We start from the raw sequence: 25393 nt of genomic DNA on the forward strand, positions 1-25393 counted from the left end.
TATGCTTTTATGTAGGCCGCTTTTTCAGTTCTAGCTAAGCCGGCGATTTTTTGTAAAAGCTACAGCACTTGGGTGACAAGACGATTAATAGCGTAACGTTATCTTGTTAGGCTTATATTATTTGCAAATAATATGCTTATCCTGTGTTAGCAATTACATGTTTTTAATGATTAGGCGCATCTAAGTAAATATCTCGTTGCGTAAGTATTACACACAATTAAAGTATTAATAAAAGTCCTGATTGATAAGAAATCTAACAAGCAAGTTTTAAAATGTACACTTTGGTTACAAGTTAATTATCGGCTATATGAGTAATTATTGAAACATGAGTAATAGTATCTGATTAATTAAAAGAAATAAATTGTGTTCTAATAACATTTCTCATAATTCGAGCAAATTTCTGTTTTGCATATATCCTAAGAATATGTCGTGTTTTATAATAGTTCTTATACTTTTAAAATCAGAATGTATCAATATTGATAATATAATTTTAATATCAAAGTATATGCGTATTTCTTATTTTATAATATATATATTTCTAAGAAATTCTGGCATATTACGAAACTTATGTCACAAATCGCTTGAAATGCTACACGCATTTATCATCCTAACGCAATTGACCGAATTATATATATACTCAGTGCAATTATAAAATCATTTTCGGATAGTATAGCAAACTGTTAACCATATATTTGTTAGAAAAAGGGAAGTTGCGCGTTCGACGGCTTCCAAATGTTAATTAATTTTATTTTAATCGCGACGGATGCTCTCCTCGCATAAATAGCTATGGTGTATTTATCCGAAGAAAGCGCCGAGGAATATCTATCGCGTGGTACGATCATTGGCAAAATCTAAAACGCCTTTAAATTGCTGCATCTTAATTTGGGAGAGTCGTTGTAATTGATGTTCCTATTCCTCGCGCCGCGTGCGGAACACGTGCGCCGTTTGAAGCATTCAGAGATCTGCCCGTACTTTCGCTCATATTATGGACGAAATAATGCGAGAATTATTAGTCTATCAATTTGGCGAATTTATGCGCGATTTTGAAAAGTAGAGCATATTTCGAAAGCTATTTGATATTGAATTGCTTTTAAATGAACAGCTGCGAGGAACGGTATTTTAAATTTTAATTCTAGTGAATTTAAATGGATTTTAGAAGTTCAAAGCAGATATTATGAACGAAATACCGGTAGAATTATTAAAATTAGAGTATATTTTGAATATTATTTGAAGATTAACGATAAATTATTTTTGAGTGTGCAAGATTGACGTTACATCGTATTCGAGTTGATGTGAAAAATTACAGTTTAATTTTAATGCCGATAAGGCAATGTCTCCGTGATATGCAGGACGATAGTATGTATGTATATCGTTTCTGATTATAAATGGAGTTACATAGGAAGCGATATTTTCTGCTTATAAACTCTCTAATGCCGCGTTTATGATCTTTGTGATGTGTAACAATTAAAGGAAGTAGTAATTAAAATTGATAATTAAAGGAACTCAAATGTTACTTTAGGCTATTAGTTGATAAAAATCTACAGAAAATCTATAGAGAAAAATTATTGTAATTGCCAACATGTATGTATGTCTAAATTCCAGAGAAATTATAATAACCATGATGAATCAAAATAGGTTTTTACTTTCAGAAAATAGGAAAGGAACTATTGAAATCATATTAAATATTCTATTAATGTAGAAAGTAAATGAAACACTTGTGAGCTTCGTGACGATGTTACTGCGATGTTTAATGTAGAACGTGGTAAAGAGGAATGAAATCAATAAACGGGAGCAATCTGCTTTATCGGTTATGATTTATAACTGATCCAGAGCCGGTTTCTTGGAAGAAAATGCACTTACCTACTTTCATTACCGGGATCACTCGACGATCGAGCTCGCTTTCTGTATCATCAATGGAAACATCAGGCGAATGAATGCACAGAAGGAAGGCTTGTTTACATCGTCCTTCGCAACAGGATTGCAATTTACCATTCAAACAAGACTCGTCTCTAGTCGGGTTCATTACCAATGTTACTATAACTTGTATGTACTTCATAGAGTGGTTTGTACAACTGGAATTGCATAGTTACCGTAGCTATGTATTACTTGATTATTTTATCAGATATAGTTATTGAAAAGGAATGTGAAATTTATTTTAATTCATGTTGTAATTTACCTGTGTTCTAGCCTTTAGAAAGAGGCAGTTAAAATTTAAGTGAAATATAAGAGTTACGTTTTGTTAGAAAAGCAGTATCCAAAAATTATGAAATATGTGAGGACAAAGATATTTGCCCAGAGATAAGGAGAAAACGCCTCTTTTTTGTTGAATTTAAATCTATTTGATATTATAAGTTTAAGCAATACATTTTATTATATAATGTGGTATTATTTTTATTTCATTCAGAGGATACAGTTATAGAGATCTAATAATTAAAACAATCTTGATGTCTAATCATATAATCTATTATCTATATCATTATGCGATAAAGTATTTATGAAGAAATTTCTCCTTTATTTTAGCTTTCATTGGTGAAAAAGATAAAGGAAATTTTACCAATGAATCGCTTTATAGTAGATGATCAGTGTTTAATTTCTCGGACCAAATAGTTTTTCTTAATGTTTGAGAAAGTGAATATACTTAATTCGTTATAAGCTGCATTTTCATTTGGTCTACAATTTGATAAACATACGTTAAATGTTTAATGTTTGAGTAATTACTCCGACTAATTAATACTCAAATACTAGTAAATATTACAGCTTCAAACAACTAAGAATTTAATATCCTGTTATTCATAAGCGTTCATGTATTCTTCATTTCCATTTATAAAGTAAATTTTTTTAAGTAATAGTGGATACTTAAAGTGAATAAGAATCGAGTATAAGACTTATGTCAATTTTCTGACATTATTAGCGAAGTTTATGAAATTAGTAAAAACAAAATTAATATCGCCTCTCATTCATTTTCACACATATTATTTTAATCATCTCGTCATATTATACACACGAACATATATACGATTATGATCTATATGTACATAGCAATATTTTCTTACATGACGATAAACCGATTTAGCAGTTACTCAGCTGACCGTCTTAGAACTTTCCAAGGGGAAAGTTCTTTTCACGAGACTGTTTTCGCGTTCACAGTTGTAAGAGTCGATTTACAATTTCATACGATATCTTTGTTTCCTTATCTTTGTTTCTTCCAGCATTATATAAAAATTCCAAACGTTGTTTTTGATGTATGCAATTATTCTTAAAAAGTACAGTAGTTTTGTTAATTACTGAACGCTAAAAACTGTAGGTACGTTAATCCTTATCTGAAATTTCTCTCGTATCGAAATCGTATATTTTCTTTTGGCACTAATTATATCAATGACTCATTAAATTGATTTAAAAGGAAACAATTAGAAACGTGGTATCTTTTATGTTAATTCTATTTTAATATAGATATAATTACAATGGAAAATTATAAAAGAAGACTAAATGAACATTTATAATCAATATAGCGACCTACTAATTTAAATAATCAGTCATCAAATCACATAAAACGATACTTCTCATTGATAGAGCTCATCTTGTACTTCGCTTACTAAATGATCGATACGAAGAAAGTAACCAAAACCATTTAACAAAAGCACGGCACGTACAATTACTAAAAGAAGTTCCTGCTCTCTACTTGATCATTCATATACTCGCTATTGCTGTCATAGATGAATGTTTGTTAAACATGTAAGCCGCTATAGCGTGTTGTCACTTATTTATGTGAAACTCTAGTCAACGCCGGGTCACGAAAGCTTGCATCAACCAATCGACGATTTCAACGATGACGATAAATTCCGGCAAAGTAGGAGGCGGGTTCTTGTAACTATGGGCTGCAATGTTGAAACCCACGGGCACATTTTGCGTGACTCGCTTAGACGATAACGAACATCGTACGTACGAACGAGCTACGTATTTCTCGTATCACCCGTCGATACAATTTCCCTCGGTTAACGAGCCACAATGCCGTCACGTAACTTCGCCAGCCAGTCGTTCCGCGATCGTCATTCGTCATTGTCAAAATTCCAGTGCAATAGCCAGTTAAACGTCCAACAGTGGCGAGGAACGCGGAAGGAAGCTCATGCATAATATTTTTGATAATGATAGCTTTCTACAGGGCCCAAAGTCAGTGACTCGACGTGTGGGTGGGTATTATTATACACGATGATGCAAGCTACGAATCTTCATACAACGTTACACCTGTGTCGCGAACGTGATAGCTGTAACCTCGTTGCACACAGAAGAAGGTCAATGCACATGGAGTAATCCTCACCTCGAAGTGCATCATGACATGATCGTTTGGCACGTTGCCAACGCCATTGTCTGTAATTTGTCCTGTAACTCTTAACGCTATGTTCATACTAATTCTTCCCTTCGTAAACTTCTCTGACGCGTTTAATTCGACGTTATGCATTGTTTCTGCGACGTGTTATTTGTAACGTTACGTATCTATTACAGGATTGTCCAAGGTGATTCGATTAGAGGAGCCAGGACAATTAAAGGAAGAATTTAAGGATGGACTGTTGTCACGATTGGTAAGTCCATATATGTAACGTATATATTGTATATACATGTAACGTCACATAATAAATATAAGGCAGAATTATAAAATTGCTTTTTCCATATGTCACGAACATTCAATCTTCGACTTCGAACTGTATAGGAAAGAAAGTGTACAGAATAAATAGCAATACTTGCTAAAATTTAAAATAAATAAAATCAATCGATTAATCCTATTATTATCATCTTCTTGAGTATAATCGTTACAGAACATTGGAAAGGAAACACAAGTTGCCTTCTCTTTTTTTAAAAAAAAGTACCAATGTAAAATTTGAAACTATGTAGCTTCTAAAAATATGTCAGACAATACGTAACACGTTAAATGTACCTTACAATGATACTTGTTGCAACAGAAATGAATATTCATGCTTCTAAAAAAATACAATGGGATCATATTTTTCTTCGAAATCTTTTGAATGGGTCGCTCTTTCATCGAGTTAAACTCCGTGAATTAATGTATACGCGTATTTCTTGAGTGGTTCAAAGAATAACCGGTGTTGAGACATCAAAGGAAATGTCGTTGTACCGTAGAAAACTAGTAAATTGCAACAAAAGGACGCGTCTGGGAACGTACGAATTTCGGTGGTAGAGATCCGACAGATAAAATAGAACTTCATATTGCTTTTAAGCTTGTGCGTCTTGTGAAAAAGTAACTACAAATTCTATTCTTTGGTTTGCGCGAATTTCGTCATTTTACAATCGCGGAAAGATAGCAACGAGTCGACGCGAGTGAATACTCGCCTTGCAGAAACGTAATGCTGGTTGCCATAACTGCAGGCTGCCAGCTTGATCGTGTAGAATGATTACCAATGATCCGATGGTAACTGGAATCTTGATGAATGATAGAAATATAGATTTTTTTCCTTAATCTCATTACAATACGTTAAATAGTGTATTTTATGTTCAAATTTGAAAAAACCAAAGAAATTGAAAAAAATTAAGTTTCAGGTATAATCTATATTCAAATTTGCTTTACTTCTTTCAAAATATTGTATATTTCTATTTTTTGTCGACGCGCAATAAAATTATTGGATTTTACATCTATCTTTGCATTAATAAGAAATTAATACAACATTTTGAAAAAATGAATGGAATTTAAATACATTGAACTGCAATTTCTTTGAGTTTCGACCAGTTCTTGATAATAGAGTATATACGTGTTCTACACCAATTAAAAATTTTCTAAAATTATCACATGCATACGTACGGTCAAAATATTAAAATTTTATCTATATAAATTTTGATTACGCTAGTATTTTCCCCTGTGATATTAAACACATTTTGGGAATTATTTTGGAAATTATTTATAACATTGGTAAACTTCATTTCTTGCTTTGTATTAATAAAGAAAGAAAAATATAGACATAATACAGAAAGAAATACCTGAAAAGAAAAGTGATATAAGTTGAAAAAACTGAAAGCGTAAATTGCGTGAGTGCTGTTATTTTCTACGATTATTTTCTGCCACGATTTAAGAATTAATTCCTGGAACGAGGTAAATTTGACTTATACATCACTTTCACACTCGTTCTCACGCAATTGCTGCTCTACAAATACAATCACTAGATCCGCTTTTATTTTACTACCTGTCGTAATATATGTATATATCATACTATGCTATTATTATGTATAGGTATAGTTCAAGCGAACCGACCGTCCTTTATATCGAAGAAACGTGAAGGTCGATGTATAAATTTCGTAACTAAAATTCCAATTGGCGAAGTTCCGGTACAAACTTGATACAGTTCAAGCTTGCCGGTTACCTTCTCTTATTTTTATCATAGAAGGAATAATCTGAAAGGTCGTTAGTTGCGACTGGTTATGCGAGTTTGACTGATGGAGAAACAGGAACAATTAGAAAGTTGAAGGGTATAGTTTTCATTCGATCTAAGTTGGAAACGTTTATTAATATTTCTTTCGCCTTTACTATCTCCATTACAATCATTAACAAAATTAAAACGAAACATTTACCTTCAACTTGTGTAAATTATATAATGAGTCGTGGGTGAAAATACTTCGAATTTTCATTGAAGGGCGGTATATCAGAGTTACGATTATAAAAAGTGTTGAGTTGTCCTCGCGATTTATTCCAATCTAATTTACCTTATAATAATATAATTAAAATATAATATAATAGTAAGCGTGCTGAATTTTATTGTGCAGTCCCGTGAGACACGAACTCGAAGACACAGCTTGACAAAGTGAGGGTCTCCTTGAAATGAAATTGTAACGGTACACTTATGACGCGTGTGCAAGCTGCGTTCTCTAAGACTAAAACCAGCACGGAAGCCTACCGTGGAATGTGGAATTTTTATTTACAACATTTTTACAACCTTCCTTACACACAGGGTTAATGATTTTGACAGGGTTTTACGTAAAAAGTCTATTCGCGATACGGAAATGAAAGAATCCTTGACCTTTCGAAATCTCTCCTTAGAAGATCCTGATTGGAGAAATAAAGTTTAAAAAAGAGATAAAATGATTCCATTCGATATAGGTTTCGTTACTAATAATTATTCTGAACAAATACTTAGAGATCATTCTTTACATTTCCACTGCACGTTTCATCAAACATGCTTATCACATTTGATTCCAATGGCAAGAATGGATTCGTACCTTCATCGAAAGAAACAAAAGTTCGACTCGGTAGGCAGCCATGACAGCGATTTGTTTATTACCGAAGAAAAACTCAAGAACCTTCACTTTATTCTCTTATTTTACAAAAAGAAAAAAGATATCAATGAAGAAAATAGAAACAATAATCAAATTATCGATTTCGATTCAATTTCCTCGCTGGATTGCAATGTGCCTTAAATTCTCGATATTCTCTTCGGTAATAATCGACGCGCGACGTACGAATCACAGTGCCACCCATCGTCACCGATGGGCCACGCCGCGATCACGGCGAAAAGGGTGCGCCATCGAAGCATCGCGTCTTCAGACAATACGGACAGATCAAAACGCACGGGAACCACCCTGACGAACACGGGAGGGACTAGAGGATCTAGTAATAACCGAAGCTGATGTCGTGCAACGGTGGTGCGACGCCCTGTGGCAGAGCATAATCCCTAGCTAATTGATCAAGGATGCCGCCGCTTTGGCTACGAGGTTGTGGCTGGGAACGGTGTTCTTGAACAGGAGCAGGGCCAAACTGGGCTGGTCCCTGATTATACAATTGAGATGGCGGCGCTGGTTCTTCAGGTTGAAGGAGAGTGGTTTGTTTAGTGAGGGGGGATTGAGGAGCAGCAGGCGTGAAAATTGGCGGTTTCGGAAGACTTGGCTGCTGTCTGGGCGCCAGTTGCGGTGAATAGACGGCTTCGGTGTGAGTTTGGGGCTGTTGGTAAGCTGGCTGTCCGTATTGAATCTGTTGAAGGGGTGCAGGGCGAGGTGCTGGCGCAGGCGCGACTGCTCGAAGTGGTGCAGGTCTGGCAGCCGGTTGTTGGTACTCCTCTTGGTAGTTTTGTGCTTGCAGAGCTTCCTTACTGGTAGTGTCGTCGACCAGAGTCGGTGGTGCGACCGTGATACCCTCGCCAGCGGGTTGGAAACCGTATTGATTCGCTCCATATTCGACTACACGTACTTTGCCGGTGTCATCGACGAATCCGTATTTACCCTTCACTTCTCCGGTTGGTAGTTTCGTCTCGATCTTAAAAGACCCATCCGCGCCTTCGAACCCGTACGTATACGAGCCGTCTTCGTTGTGCCTGTTGATCTGCTTCAGGATGGCCACCGGGGTTGGTTTCGGGGTTGTGGGGCCAGCCGATTGCCGATTTGGCGCCGAATTAGCGGCATAACTTCGGGGAGTCGGATGAGTCGGTCTTGGAGACTCGTATGCTGAGTATTCGTCTACGTAGTTGGCATCTGGTTGCTGGTATTGCTGAGCCGATACTACTAGTATGGCAGCTACCAGTAATAGTACCTGGAAGAAGTAAAAAGCTGTGTTTGATCGAAAGTAGTGCGAAGATGTAATTGATTGTAGAATGCTACGTTACGATATAATTCATTTTTATTCGATTATTTAATATTCCGTGGTTTTATGACAGAATACATGCGAAAAATATACACAGTGTTAGTAAATTATTGGCGTCGTCGTTCTTAATCGTGCCTTTCCAATCGATCACTCGTATCTCGTAAGTAGATCATAAAGATCATTACTGCAATTATCGAAACATCTACTACTTCCGCTATTACTTTCCGTCCTAGAATATGGTTATATTTCGCGGAAAAATGTTGTTACACAAGTATTGTAAATTGCTCCATAACACAATCGCTTTTCGTTTCAACGAATCAGTCTAACCAGCACGATATTCGATCGATAACTATGGTCTATTAAAAAAGATTCTGTAATAGAAATATTTTCCAATCTTTTTTGCTTGCAATTCGTGTTTCGCATAATTTATGATTGCATAGTCGAGACGTGTCTAGCGAGCAACGCCGATACCACCGTAAACTTAATCTTCATGCGGTCAGTATCCTGGAAAGTATTACAGAGCTGTTAATCTGAGACTTCATAAACCGTAATTGTTCGCAGAAAGGTCTAAACGCAGTGATGCATGACCCTCCGGGTTACCAGAACCTTAACCGCCAGACGTGACTTTATTACACCACCATCGAGTAGATAACCGCATTCGAAGGATACCGGATTCTTGACGTCGACTCGTTATACACGGTAAAAGTCTTGATCGCCGTTGTATCGGCGGAAGACGAGCGCGACAAGCAATAAATGCGAGTGTTTTGCCTGTATTTATTCCTCCCCGTGGAGATGTACACGATTGGTAAATCGATCATCGTAAATTACACGCCATTCGCCGAGTTTTACCGCTTCCATCTGCGTAACGCACTTCCTGCAGTTCTGCCCGAATGGTCACGAACGAGAAACGCTTACTATCGTCACGCATACTGTTCGTATTCCTGTTCGGCGTAGCTCATTATATAATGTCTTTCTTCGAGCGAGTAGGCGACAAAAAAATATCGATACCGCCCGCGTACGCTCTCATAATTTTTCGAGTAGCGCGGAAAACGCTCGAAAGGTACTTCCGAATTATAATGTAGTAACGCGGTTGTACGTCGTTGGTGACTATTAGTTGCGTAATGGTAATTGTAACGGGTACGCGATATTTTTACGAGCGAATAACGATCTCCGTCGAATCACGCGAATTACGACCATGAGGCGACCAGATTTCTCCCGTGTTTGGAACGTCGATCACACATAAAGGTCTGGATCGAGTGATTGCTCGGAACTAACATTTATCTTTCGCTCGCCTTACGAAACCGCCGAGCAACGTGTATGGTCTATAAGCTATCCCCTACATCTATCAAACTCTTGCCAGACGTCGCCGAATTATTCTGTCTGCTTTAACGAGTCAAGGTTTTACGAGATCCAGCCGCGGTGCACTAGTAATGCACAAATCACAAGCACAGTTCCGTCACGATGAAAAACGATCACATCACACGCGAGATTGAAATTTTTGCAGATGATAAAGCGACGAACGATAGTCACGATGATGCCGATGATTTACAATGACCGGTAGAGAGCACGCGATTTAGAAGAAACTTTGTCAAAATCTTGGCCCTCGAAGGGTTCGTTAACGAGAAACGATGACGATGGTGACGCACTAAATACGTACCGTCGCGACCGTGCGCATTGTGTTCCAGGTGGTTGGTGTGTTAGTGTGTGTGAATGTAAGTAGGCAGCGAGGCTAGAGTACCAGCGGTTGCTCGAACTGAGGCCCTCATATACCTTACTGGGGTCCCCCGTTCCTACCCCCCTCTTGCCCTCTATACTCCTGTTAGCTCTGGGGGACTTTCACTATCTATTCGACTCCTGTATATACGGCCGCCTTGTCTCGTTACAGCACCTTATATCCCCTAAATATTCCCCACCAGACTAGCCCCGGTTCTCGAGAATCTGGAAAATCGATCGCAACGTGGACCGATCAACAACTTTGACGCCACGTATATGTATTTTATATACGGCTAAATAAGGACTGCATTCCGCTGTCTCTCCATATTTTTCTGCATTTAGGAAGACTGATTAATTGAGATTTTTTTATTACTCATTATGAATTATAATGTTTGTCAAGGAAAGCAACAGCATGTAGATGTTATGGTTTCTGATACTTTTTCGAATTGTTCTTCAGTTTGTTAAAATTGAGTATTTGATCATATACAGAGAGGAAGGAAAGCTTTCTTAACATTGTTCGCTTTATGTACCGAATGTAATATTTTTAAAGATTCTAACTAGTATTGCATAACTATATTATGTAAAATAGTGTTTATTTCATGTACTGTTTTCTTTTACTTGTTACGCTCTTGTGTTCAATATTAATTATAATTCTGTAAAATTAACGCGACTCTTCAAATTTCACTTTTGCAAGGATCTATCTGTCCGCAGTTTTCTGCCTACCATAGTAATTAATTGGAGCTTGTAATTATTTGGTGCGTCGGTGTTCATAGATAAGAAGCGGCAAGGACTGTTTAGACGTCGGGTTTTCGAGCGAGAGAATGGATCCAATTTGTCCCAGTGTCCTCTTATATTACCGTTGCAGTAACTCGTATACGGGACACGTTGCCCGGCAGGTTGTTCTGGTTTCTCGTCACTCTTGAAAATCATTCTTAAGTTCTCGATTGGACTACCGATCTAGCGTTCAACAATTTTTATTGTCTGTCTCAAACCTTTCACTGTATGCCTGATTCCTGCACGATCGGTCACCGTATGTGTCTTATTACGGCTGGTATCGGTATATCTACTTCGAATTTAGTGTCTCAAACGCTCAAGGTGTTTATCGATGGTTTGTCGATGGATGGTTTGAATTAAGTTCACAATTCTACGAGAATGGAATTTTAGGAATCTGTGTATTGCGTCGCGATATAGTCACGAAATTCGGGAACTTTTTATTTTAATGGAAGTTGACATAAGAACGTAGAATGTTTGCTTGATTCTGTAAGTTTTCTATTGTATTAGTACGATATATATTTTATAGTTAATACGCATAGAAACTTGTATTATATAATCATTTGTAGCCTTCTATTAAATATTTATCACTTATTATATTTCACAAATATTATATTTTGAAGTTGAGCAGAGGTTTTTTACTTATGAGCACTTCACATTCAACGATATTTTTGCTTTAGATTAATAAATGGTTAATATTAATAAATATTTTAATACAGTATTTATAATGCAATTTTTTTAAATTCTAGTGAACCAACTTTCTACAATTTATTATGTGTCGCTATTCACGCATGAATATATGTATTAGTTTGCGACATATTTTATGGATATCCGGTATGAATATCTTATAATGCGATTGCAGTTTCAAAGTTTGCAATCCTTCTTCCGATATGATATTAATAATAACACAAAAGTAATATTCGACACACGAAGTTGTTCAGCTGCGGGTTTCTAAGGTGAAATTATTATGTAAAAGTGGCGATGTAGATATCGAGGTCACGCTACAGAAATTATACCTATAGCCACTGAATGAAATAATTTAACGAATGCACTTTTACCATGAATACCGGTACCAAAATTTATTCATGTTTCTATATATTCTGGATTTTTCCGATACTGGGTGAAAAATATTTCACCGCGGGAAATTTGAAATTTTGTCTATGTTGGTTCGTTAACTCTCTGAGTCCTGTAATTCCAGTTACGCATGCACTATGATATTAAAATATGAATTTGCATAAATATCTGGAGCTTACTAATTATTTTATACAATATATTAAAAATTCCGTATTTGATACGGATTTTCCATAAAAAGGAATGCATAAAATGAAATTATAGTTTAACAGCTCTTTATTTAAGAGATACCATTCTTTTGTATACAACTTTTTACTTACGGTTTAAGTAAATTTGATATAAAGAATATCTTAAAGTAGATTTAATTATTATTTATTTTTAAATTTCTTATTGATTTATTTGTTCTTTTAATGATATAGTATAGTTGGGTATTATATTTTAAGCACGCACTACATAATTTAGAACTGTTTAAGAATGGAATAGAAAAGTAGTGGTAAATATATTGTCTCTTACGTATATATACTTAGCATGTAATTCACTGAAGACAATAATTATTTATCCTTCAGCTTTCTTTAAGTGAAAAAATTTCAAAGTTCAAATGTCATTCAAGCACTACCGTTAGAAGCAGTGTTGCCTAGTCAGTTGTCGCTTTATAATGACTTACAATTAACCAATGGAAGTCTCTGGAAATTAGAAAATATATTTAAACATCGCGATTTTTAAATTAAAAGTTTTCATTCATTAACGTAATGACTTGATGTCAATTTGGAAATCTATTATTTGAGGCGTTGAAACGCAAGAGAAGCGTTAAATAATAGAGTTTAAAGCGATAATCGTATGAAAAATTTACACGAAATTCGTAGACTATATAGCGCAATACTTAATTTTTACAATATCCTAAAAATAACAGAATGTTAATCCTTTGACAGTGAATAAAATGAAAAGAAGTTTTAGATACAAAAAGTAGACGTTTCCAATTTTTATACGAAATAGGTATTAACAATTGTGTTACGCAAGATGATATTTAAAATGTGAATTTTATGATAGGTATCTGCTACATTTGATGATTTACTGAATTACATTCAGACTACATTGTTACAGAGTTAAAATAAAATCTCATTAAAACATAGCATCTATTCTCGTAATAGTTCATTCTATTTACTATCTATTGCTTTACCGTTTTAATGGTTCCTCATTTTATGATTACTTTGATTGATGTATTAATTTTATAAATTTTTAACGATTTTCCGTAATTTATATAATCGGTTAAATGATTATGACATCGTTTTGGCTAATAGCGAATAAGAGACTGTGCTTGATCGTGGATCGTAGACTAGTTATACATTTATGGAATGAAATGAGACAGAATCAACTAGCTAGCACGCGTTTAATCCTTAATTATAGTACTGCCTGTAACGATACTTTCGATCTTGTAAGAATAATTACGCCAATGAAGTAACGTTCACATAATCAATTCGATAGCTAAAATCACGTGTCAAAGCGCACGTGTTGCTTCTCCAGTAATAACGATGCGATGGTAAACTTGGTCGAGTAAAGATGTGTAGAACGTGTCTTTAACCTAGTTATCGGCTACTGAGAAATAGAGGATTTTAAGGTAAATAAATAATAATAATCTAATAATACAAAAATTGCCCATGTAAGAGAAAGAAGCATACCTTTTTTTATTATATTGTATCGTACGCGTTTGTTTTCTAAAACTTTACGAATGATACGCAAATTCACTATTATTTCTTATTTACTACGATGTTCATGTTTTATATTTTCATGAATTGATATAAGGAAATGGAACCGAATTAGATCCAATAAAAATTTCGTAAAACTGTACATAATTTACTAAATTATTTCATTACATATAGTTCTCACATTATATTGGTGCAAAAGGATCCTGGTATTTTTGGAATTCCTTGGAGTAAAAATTTTCGCGACATTGATAAGGGAAAGGGAAAAAGAGAGCATCGGTTCTGTCGGTTGTCACCTTGAAACTGACCGAACGCAAGGTCAAATCGCGATTCGGCAAGACAAAGCTCGGCTTTTAAAACCGAGCTTGATACTCGTCGTTTTCACTTGACTTTTGCGAAATGCGCAACTGACCGCCTTGGTTTCCGCCGTAAAATTAGCGGTCGATCGGCGTTTTGTAACTTTCTATTGGCACGCTGCTCGTTAGATTTGCGGTTGATCGATATATTTTGTATACCTGACGACTCGCTTCCGTAATTTCTCCCGAACGTATAATTTCCAATAATTAAGTTTCTGGTGTTTAAGCCTCTCGTGAAAATTAATTTGTTTATCGGTGTTGCTAGAAAGTCGTACGAATCCTCGTTGCTAATCTAAAATGTAATGCAGACTATCGTAAGAACTAAAGGCGAGCTATTGTGAATTTTTAAAAGTAAATTCGTTTTACATTAATTGCGTGAGAATAATAACTTTTTTTCTCCATGCATTTGTTATGCATTTAAATATATAGAGGAGGTTGGAGAAATATTTTCTTATATCCGTTGCTTCTGTTTTGGCATATGTGTACTGATTAATTGGATATAGATGTATCAGGTGTGTTAGAGCTTAAAAGTGTTTTAATAACACTTTGAGTAATTGAGTACACTAATGTAATTTTAATTTTAAGAACTGAGACTTCCTTAAACAAAAGATGATTCATTGAATGTGCAAGTACTTTTTGGATTCACTGTAAATGGAAAGGATATAATGAATATGTAGACTGTATAATGATAGTTTAATGAGAGTAATCATTTTTATATAATTTCCTTTATATAGCGATTGTCGAATTTCACCTTGTTAATTTCTTCTCGCCAGTTTATGTAACGTTTTAAGTAGGTAATATGTTTTACTTTTTTTTTAATGATGCAATCTCTTTTGCGATAACTGTCATAATTTCGTTTTTTGAATAAGATGTTCAAAGAGTCTCTTCCTTTTATATTTCGTTGCGATGAATAGTTTTATGTTGTGATAAATAGAACATCTTTTCTTCTCGAATATATTGTCCACAATCAACAACAGAGCGAACGTTATAGAAATTAAACGTAGTCACATTCTTAAATTCCTCATATCATTTCGTACTATCGTCTGAAAATAATTAAGAACTCCCAATTTGGAATAAACGGACAATTTATATAGATTAACTTTCTTTTATATAAAAGCCATGAATCTTCAATACGTATAAGTACTTACGTAAGCATATATATCTAACCGCTTAATTAATGAATACAAAGCAATAATATAAATCGAAATCATAAAATACCACGTGAATCTTTATAATAAATACTATATCATACCCTATATAAGTTTTACAATATGCTTAACTCGTTTCAAAGTGTAATTGAAAATGAAATTCATTCGTAGAAAGGCAGCAACATTAAGAATTAGCATGAAACAATTAACTTCAATACAGCAACGTCTATTTTTCTAAATTGCCCCGTAATCGCTATTCTCGAACAATGATCGACCTCAATCACAATTCCCACGTAAATCTCTGAGTAACCCATCCGCATCCCTCGTATGAATTATAATAACCCGTAATCGTATTACGTGTTGGTAAGAAAGGCAGAAATGACCCGGTGTGTCTTCTCTTTCCAGGAATAATAAAATTGCGTTTTCAAGGTTCGTCGAAAGATTCCATTCGTTGCAATTTAAAGCTCGACTTCCAGCGGGCGTGCACCTCGCGATTAAGAATCACAATAATTGCCCGCCAACGACCCAGATTACATACTCCTTCGCGCGACTTCATTTTACCGATGACCTGTCTGTATGCCGCGTTCTCAATGCCAACCGGTGAAAGGGAGATTGGCCGGTCAATTTCGTGTGTCCACCGAGGAACAAGCAAGTGCGCTGATTCCTTTCGGCCTCTTTTAACTGGCTGAATTGTGTCAGTTGATCTGTACAATTGGCGCCAGGGCACCACCTTCGCCTTCAGAAAGCTGTTTAACTTATTAGGGATCAAGCTATATTTATCACTGTACGATTTTATATGCATAAGGAATTTTATTAAATTTACTTTATTTGACGGATTTTGTGGGATAGGCGTGACAGTAAGGTATAAGATTGTGGAATTTTATAGAAAGGTATGGAAATTTACTAATTTAAATTTACTAATGCAGTTATCTTTACAGTAAAATGTAATTTTGTAGAAAATTGGTAGAAACTATTGTATTTATTAAAGTATTTATTAAGTGTTAAGTATGTATTTCTATACATATTGAATTTTATATTTTCATAAACGCAACATTAACGGAAAGCATAAATAAAGTATTTTTAGATATAATTTATGTTTCGGTGGAAATACATATTTTATGCATCTTTAGTGCCTGTACGTGTAAAGTTAGTCAATCCATTGTTGCTAAATTTATATTATGAGAAAGCTTATTCAAATAGGTCAGTTATTTCCAAGTTGATATTAAATTTCATGGAGAATGTGTCTTCTTTCAGGAGAAGGTTCTCCATATGATGTAATCATATACGGAGTGATTCATAAAAAATTGTCTGGGGTACAGTTACATACAGGGAAAAAATCGAAATAGAATATTCATTATAGAAATATTTTGTATAATAATAATGCAAGGAAAATTATACAAGTACTCATTGTTTACATTATAAATAATTATACTTTTATGTACAGTTCTATTTGTAAGATAAATTTTATTCCAAATTATTAAATAGAATTTTTTTCTACTCTAAACTAATAAATAAAACTTTATTTACGTAAATGAAAGGAGACAATTTTTTCAATTCAAAATCATATCAGAGAGAATGTACTGAATTATTTCAGCCTCTTAGCTGCCAGATACGAATGCGATTTAGAGCGGAAACATTGCGGGTGGTGCAGAGGCTTCCGGTAGAATCCAAGAGAAAGACTAAACTGTTTTAATATGCAATATAGAACGATATGACTTGTTGGAAGGTATGCAAGGTCAGTCCAAATTGCAAACTCCTGCCTTTCACGTGTCACTCTTTTCGAAGCTACCCTATGAGATTAAATTAAATGGATGGATCTTTTATGGTACTTGACAATTTCCATAGGTAATTGAGCGTACGAAGATGTAGAAGTCAATTACTAGATTACATTGGGATTATTCATTCAGGAATTCACATTATCGGATATTTTAGTGTTAATGATAACGGACGTTGTATTATACATCATTCATGTGAATAATTCGATCACTATCGTGTGTTACCAATTTATATTTTTGTAATTAAATATTCATCACGTTCTGGTAATGATAATACAATGATTCAAGATTATCGCAATTTGTATTGGAGTTTGTAAAGAGATAGTCAAGTTTGCGATATAAGATATCTTAAAGTATTTTAACATAATTAACTTTAATTGGAAAATTCCAAAGCGAATTTATTTTTAGTTTATTTCGTCCTCTTCGTCTCATTGGTAATAATTCATGTTAATAAAATAATAAAAACAGTATAAGATTTAATGTATTCTTTGTATTTGTTTTATTGTTCATGATAAAGAACTTCTGAGTATTGTTGAACTAAAGTCTATTGAAAGAAGAATACTAAGAAAAAGAAATAATTACCCATTAATTCTAGCACTAATTATTTATTTTGCAACATGGCGTGCTGGATATTTGTTACATTGAAGCACAAGATTTTTTATTCTATAAAATCTGAAATATTTATTATGTTAATATAAACTCTGGCGCCTCCTCATATGTATCTCCTCGATAATGTTTTGTGTTATTGTTACATACATGTATTCAAAGAATTTTCATTGCTTTCATAATTTGCAGGTGTTCTACTCTTCTACACCTTAGTTTAATGATAAAAAGAATTACAGTACGCAATGGCATTATACTTTTTAATTGAGCCATATAAAATCAAATTGGCACGCACAGAAATCAGATCAAAGTTGTTTAACATTTTAAAGGAGTATTGCAACAATTTTTTTATCGAGTTTCGATTGATCTTGTTTTCACCAGCATTCTTTTCAGCAGACAGCCTTCTGTAATTGACCATACTCCACTTTCTATTTCTATGTAACAATCCGAAACGTTATTACATCCACTACGTGTTACTAACAATGTGGTCACGTTCTATCAAAACTGAAGTTATTATTACGAAGACACGATTAAATGGTGTTACATGCGAGATTGAGAAATTCTTTTCTGGCTCGAGCTATATTTTTTGTATGTAATTAATAATAGGAATTATAAGCAGAATTAAGACAATATCTAATTATCAATTTACTCTTTTTGTTCAAAGTAGATATTCAGTAAGTCTGTCGTGAAATCTAAGCATTGCTGGAGGAATTAAAAAGTTGAAGATATATTAAATATTTTTCTGTGATGGATTTAAAAAATCTAATGCCACTATTATTAGTCCATTAACTTAATCTTACTCCATCTTGCGATTTAACACTAATTGATCATATTTTATTGTAACAAGTATCTATCACTTCTAATATTTTTTGATCTTTTTATTGTAATTTTGACTAGTTTGTCAATCATCTCTGTTATACCATCGATAATACGCAGCTCCTTTTATCGTCTCCAAACTTTGTTTGAAAGCATAATTTTTTGCCCTAACCAAATTATCCGCAATTAAAGGTTCCCATATATGTTGCATTAGTAAGTAACAAGTAAGTAAATGGAGTAAGTATTGGTTTGGCTTTTATCTCGTGACCTTTAAAGTTTGTTGAGTATATTTTATCGTTCATATTCCTTTCCTATAGTTCTAGATTCTATCAATCGAAAATCTTAATCGAACCAGACAGAATTTACACAACATATCCCTAAAGAGAGTAGCAATGGATTGCTATAATCGTGACTATGAACTAATATTCCAAGGATTTCGAAGACTTTGCACTCTTATGAAACATGGCAATAGCAAAACTATTCTCACGTGAATCCACGTACGAACCGAATAGATTATTTCTCCGACATGAGAAACGTCCATGAACGCATTGTCCTATCTTTACGGCCAAACAATTGCTTCTCGTTATTTATGGAAGGCCAGAGTGTATAAATTCTTAATCACGCGAATAATCCGATAGCGTTCCTTTTATGACAATGCGTGTGGTACACTTGTTTCCATTTTTCAGTCTCTCACGTCCCGTGTTTCACGGACATCTTGATGCACCATAGCTGTGTGAAAATATCCACGTAATTAAATGGTAAGAACAGAGTACACGTGCGAAAATTTGATGCGTATCGATAAGTTGAATGAGGAAAATTACTCGTCGATGTTTCCATTTATCGAATCGATCGACTACTGTATAATTGAAGACTATCAGCAAGGAAATGATATTTCTTTTTCCTGAGAACTGTTAATTGGAATAACTGTTTATAGAAAGCTATTAATTACACTAATCAAAGTGTTTTAATCAACGGAAGTATCGATGAGTACGTTTTTATTCATATTTCATAATATTATTCTCTGATTTGATACGTTTCAGTATAGTTTCGATACATAGTGCTAACATATGTTATATAATAAATGTTAGAGACATCTCAATTTGTAGTCGTATTTTATTAGTTTCGGTTTGATATTTTATTCAAGAGAAATTTTATGTTAGCGTATAAGATTGAAGTAAAATTTTATCGTTATAATACGACACTATTGTAAAGATAAATTTTAATTATCTTAGTAATTCAAATGTTACAGAGTTTTCACATAAACGTAAAGCTTAATATAATAATTCATCAAAGGAATAATTTATGAAAGAAGTTTAAATAACAACAAACATAAATCTAGTTATAAATAAAGATCCTTAATAAAATTCCAGAGGAAATATTCCGAGTATAATTGATCGATCTTCCGTAAATCACGTCGAACGAAACTCTTTTAGTTCGATAATAATAATCACACATCGATAATAGAAAGACGAAAATTGTGCATGTGCGTGACGCGAGTAAAGGAAAGCGAGTTTTAACGATATCTGGCTCGACAAACTGTGGCACCACGCCTTGCATCAGAATGCCTTGAGAGTGAACGCGGAATCGTAAAGCTGCGTACGAGCATATCGATGAAACACGCACTGTCGTGCAGGAAATAAGTTTGCCTTGCCGCCCGTGCTGCCTTTATCTTTCGTCGAATACCCGCCAATCTTTTGTTCCTTTTGTATTTTCCCTTCCTACCTTTTTATTCTTATTTCTTTTTTTTTTAACTACACCTATGTCGCGCTTGATAGAGTGACCGATATTTATTTATAGATACTGAGATTGCGTTGAAGTAGTTTAGCAGAAAGAATGTCTCTTTTTCGTCGCAGGAGTTCCTATCGGCTTATTACGTAAGATATATCTTGTTAGAATAGTAGAAAAGAAAGAAAGTGTAAGAGAGATAGAGCTAGTTTAATATTAGAAAATTATGGTTTATTTGACTTCGAGTGATAGTATTAAATGTTACATGTGTCTGATCCGCGGAAAGGAGAGAGTCGTCTTTTATATACATTAGTGATTTATTACATTTATTGTATTTTTGTACTTAAAATTTAGTGTATAATTCATTGAAATTCAGTTGATAGTATTAAAATCTGAACATCTTTGATTTAGAAAACAGAGCGAGTGCTCTACTATGTATCTCGGTTATTTACTATATTTATCATAAATGTTTTTCATCTGACAAAAAAGAGATCGTTTTATTTTGTATTGAAACTACTATGTATCTACCGAAGCGAGTTCGATGTAAACACAAAATTGTTTATCTTATTCGATGTTATTCAGAAGAGATGCACTTCACGTCCTGAATACCTACATATATTTTAAAATACCGTTTTCATTAAAATTCCACTATGTATTTATGGAATATTATATGCATGTGGAGAAATATAGTTTATTTACAAATACTGTATTACCTGTTTCCATGAACATGTTTCTACACGTACATTTACACTGTAATGATTGTAAAAAATGCTTATTATGCCCTATAAATATGTCATACTAAAACACTTTTGAAATATTTAGAATGAAAGTACAGTAAGAAATAAGAATGGCATGAGCCAGTATATTAAAGAATTGAATTAAAGACAATTTACACGAACTTGAAATTACATATATAAACAAAGGAACGAACGAATCCGAACCTTCAACAAGACCACAAACCATATGAAGACATAACCAAATCCAAATACAATTCTCCATTAGATAACAGGATAAACCAGACAGTTTGGTAAGAATCCGCGATAACGCAACCAATTAAAGAAACTGTTACACGAAACAGGATTAACTCGCTTTCCATTTCACCTTGCGTAACGTACCCGACACTGCCCAAAAGAAAGGAGTTCAATTTTAAACGAAAGCAATGTCTCGCGAGCCGACATCGTGCTCGTATATCGAGTATAGATAGTTGAATAATCTCACGGATATCTGAACTAATCTAAACAACAATGTCCAACAGAGATGTTCGATACAGGAGACGAAACCGATGATATTTAACGTGCAAACTGCATTACATAAAAATCAGTCACAGTGGGTGGGTATTGAAATTCGAAATAAAGAATAGAAGGTCGAAATCGTTTGCATACAGCCTCTTTCACAAATGTTCATTTCTAGCAGAATATATTTTACCAGAGAATGGCAGATTTTATAATTTAAAATCTATGTTATATATACATATACAGCAATATATTGCTACAATTTTCGTTTAATTAATCGTTGCTTGATAATTGAAATCAATTTCCACGTTTTGTACGAAAGCAGCGGATGTCCTAAGACTTTTGAACGCGAATGTAAGTTCGATAAAGGGCATCAGGATACGCTTCCACGGGAACGATCGCGAAGTAGATCGGCTAGATCGAGAGAAGCCCGAAGCGAGGGCACGTATATTGTGAAAGGTGGGCATGGGCGGTGGTCCGTGGCAGTCTCCACGTATCAGGTATGCGTAACATGCAACTCCATGCGGGACACTTCGAGATCGGGAATAAATGGTTGCACCGGGATGCCGGTTGAATGGTTCCTGTTATACCCACACGCTCGAGTCGCTAGTAATTTCCATTGTCGAGCTTTAACGCCAATCCTCTTCTTAGGATCTCATTTCCTACGCGAAACAAAGAGAATCGACGTGTGAGAGTTCGAAGGTTGATTCGAGTTACCACGCTCTATAGACTGTTACCAGCGTTATAGACACTCCCCTCCATAAATCATTTGACACTTGCCCACTTTGGGCAGAATGATTGTTAGAATGTACAATAGCTTTGACATTATGTTATTTTTAATATTTGAGGAAAATGTCAAATTTAACTCATTCGTTTATTTCATTATTCGTTTCGATTAACACCTGTACATATATTTGAATGATAATGTGACTAATAAGATTATTAACTTATTAATTAGTTAACTATAGATAAGTATGGCTGAGAAGCAATTAGAATTACTCGCATGTTTCATTTCAGTACACGTTAATTACATTAATTACGGAGATGATGGTTTTATTTGTGTGACTGATAGTTCACGCATAAAGATTGATCTTTCCCATATGTCCGAGTATCTTCTATATATCATGCTTTCAAGTAAACGTCAGAAGAACAAGTTTCCGCACTCATTACTTATTGCTATTTTATCATTTCAATTAATCGTCGTTAACTTTTATGACGGCTGAGTGCGGAACATATAGCTTAAAAGAGAAACTATAAATCTGTTCGTCCTTCCAAAATTGTTGAATATGTAGCGATATCAATATAATTATCGCTTATAAATACAATATATAGTCCTATTATTCGATCATTTTCAAATTAGAGAAGAATGTCAGTGATTATCATAAATTTCAAAATCAAAGTAAAATACTAAAACTTCAAAAATTGGAAAAAGATATTAAAACAAGATATTAAAAGTTACAATAAATTTTCAAATTAAGAGATGCTACCAAAAACAACGATAAATTTCGAAAATAAATTAGGATTGCACAGCATTAAAAATTAAGGGCCAATAAAATATCAAGAAATATTATAAAATCTCTCGAATAATTCTCCCATTTAATACTTTTCGTATTAAAAAACAGAAAATAACTGATTGAGCACAAACTTCGTTATAAAAGTTATTTGGCTTGTCCCAGTCAGACGAGAATGAGAGTTAACATCAGTTTCCTCGTTTTAAATATATGTATGCGCATATCTCGTCAAAGTGGGAAGAAAGCGGTGAAACAGAAAAGTTGCTTTCACATGCAGTTAAGAAACATTAACAAAATGCGTACCATCGTACGACGAACTTTTCTCGGTCTGAAAAGATATCGACTTTTGCCATATGTACCGGACGTTTTTTGAGAAAGTAATTGGCGCATCACGAGTAAACGTTAGAACGCGTACGGATTCAGATGTCGAGGAGAAACTTGGAAGGCATTCGACGAGCGCGGAACAAAGTGGAAGGAAAAGAAAGTTAGACAGCCTCGAATTTCATATTCGAACGGTGCTCTTTACAATTTCATAACTCTCTCATAACGACCGCAGCCAGCGATTATAGATCAACGTCGATTATGTAGAAGAGCGTTGCGACAACCACGAAGCGGTAAAGCTCGCGACATGAAGCGGTAGTAAACGATCGCTGACCATCGTCAACGACGAGCCCCACTTCCGAAGGCGGTGAAACTGTGCGCCTATGGCGATCCAACCGATTTCTGCGAGGAAAACGATCGAAAATTATCTCGTAACTGTTGTATCTGCCGGAAGGGTTGCAATGATTTTGACGTTGAATAACGCAGTCGAATATAGAAAACATCGTGCTTGAAGTCTTGAAATACAATAGAATTCCATATACCTAAATTTGTCGAGGGGCAAAAAGTTTATATAATTGAAGTTCGTATAATAGGATCTCACCAATTTTTCTCACTGCCTTTCATTTTTCGTTTACACAATAAGAACTCACGTTTTGAAATGAACTCAACCAGCAAAGGTTCAGTTGATCGGGCATTAACTAATATTTCGTTTCGACAGAGTTCAGAAAAGTTCAATAGAGTACAAGATGTATATGACATTTATACAAGTGGAACAACCATGAAAAATATATCAGCAACGTGTTTGACATAGGTTTAAAAGGCCGAATATTATCTCTATACAATATGATGTTTAACATTCCAATGTTGTTCCAATCGTCCTAGTATTGGATACTTTGTATTAGAATAGACAACTATAGAGTATCTTTCACATTGGATTGAGATGTTTTATACCATCGTGAGTTCGGATTTTTATATTTTCACATCATACTGATTTTCTTTAGAATTCTTATAATTTTCTTTGTACGTCGAAATTGCAACTCACGACAGTTAGTTCGAACGCCTTCGAACAACAGTACGTCGCGAGTGGTTGTCCTCCTTGATTTTTAAACAGCAGGAGGAAATAAAAATTCGCTGGAGAACGTAGCAGGAGAGGCTCACCTACAGGTGCTCCGGATAATTACACGATGTGTCCGATGCTCGAGAAGCGTGGATGAAATTCCTGGGCGTGGCGACAACCTTCCTTGGCACAAAACACTTCCTTGGTATGTGCATCGGCACAGCTATCTGTTTGCTGCATGAAACTAAAGTACTAAAGTACAAGAACGCAAGATCGGTCGTTTTGGAAATACGGTTGCTAATACCAAAATATGTTCAGTTTTCGTTACTCGAGACGCAATAACGAAAGGTATCAAATTATGGAAAGCTTCCTTTGTTTAATTGGAAAGTTTTGGTGTTTCTCATAATATTTTGGAAGAAATTAAGTAAGTAATTATTATAAGCACATATTTCAAAAAGAGAAATGTTCTTTGTTGAGAAAAATTCCATTGCAATTTGATTTATGAATTATTTGTAAAGAGCATTCATATATTTTTCATTTTCTTTCTACCAATTGCAACCGCAAAAATAATGACAATATAGGTACATATAAATGAAAAAAAGGACAAATGGTAATTTAATAAAAAAAACTTAATGCTGTTAATAAATAATATCAAAAGTAAGAGATAACAGACAACAAATTGTATTACCCTTTTATTCCCATATGACATAATATAAATTTCATAGAAATAAAATAAAAATGAACTATGTGATTATCGATTCTCGTTAATAAAACGCATGGGGGTTATAGAATATTATCTTATATATTTTACATACAGAGCTGCTTTAGATTTATTGCCACATGCAAACCTATAAACTGCCTGCATATCAACATTTCTCATTAAAGCTCTTATCAAAACGCACAACAATTTTGCAAAAGTTCTTTATTACACAATACATTAAGTTATCATAAAACTATGAATGAAATTGATACACGAAATAATATTAGTATCCCTAACATACAAATACATGCACCTTCTTCCA

At 34.4% G+C, this 25393-nt stretch overlaps 2 protein-coding genes across 3 annotated transcripts in view; one reads left to right on the plus strand and one right to left on the minus strand.

Annotated features, from left to right (window-relative positions):
* Positions 1-25393, plus strand: part of LOC126868055 (uncharacterized protein DDB_G0271670-like) — a 173014-nt gene that overhangs the window by 30659 nt on the left and 116962 nt on the right. For both annotated transcript variants that reach the window (XR_007690520.1, XM_050623214.1), the window contains exon 3: positions 4501-4577. The gene's annotated coding sequence lies outside the window, so the exon portion shown is untranslated. The remainder of the gene's footprint in view (positions 1-4500; positions 4578-25393) is intronic.
* On the minus strand, positions 6491-20842 carry LOC126868057 (DNA translocase FtsK). The gene is made up of 2 exons (XM_050623218.1): positions 10230-20842; positions 6491-8521 (listed from the first exon to the last, which is right to left on the minus strand). The coding sequence occupies exons 1-2, from the start codon at positions 10245-10247 to the stop codon at positions 7607-7609; spliced, it is 933 nt and encodes a 310-aa protein (XP_050479175.1). The 5' UTR covers positions 10248-20842; the 3' UTR covers positions 6491-7606.

Source organism: Bombus huntii, chromosome 7 (genome assembly GCF_024542735.1).
Source record: "Bombus huntii isolate Logan2020A chromosome 7, iyBomHunt1.1, whole genome shotgun sequence".
NCBI lineage: Eukaryota > Metazoa > Arthropoda > Insecta > Hymenoptera > Apidae > Bombus > Bombus huntii.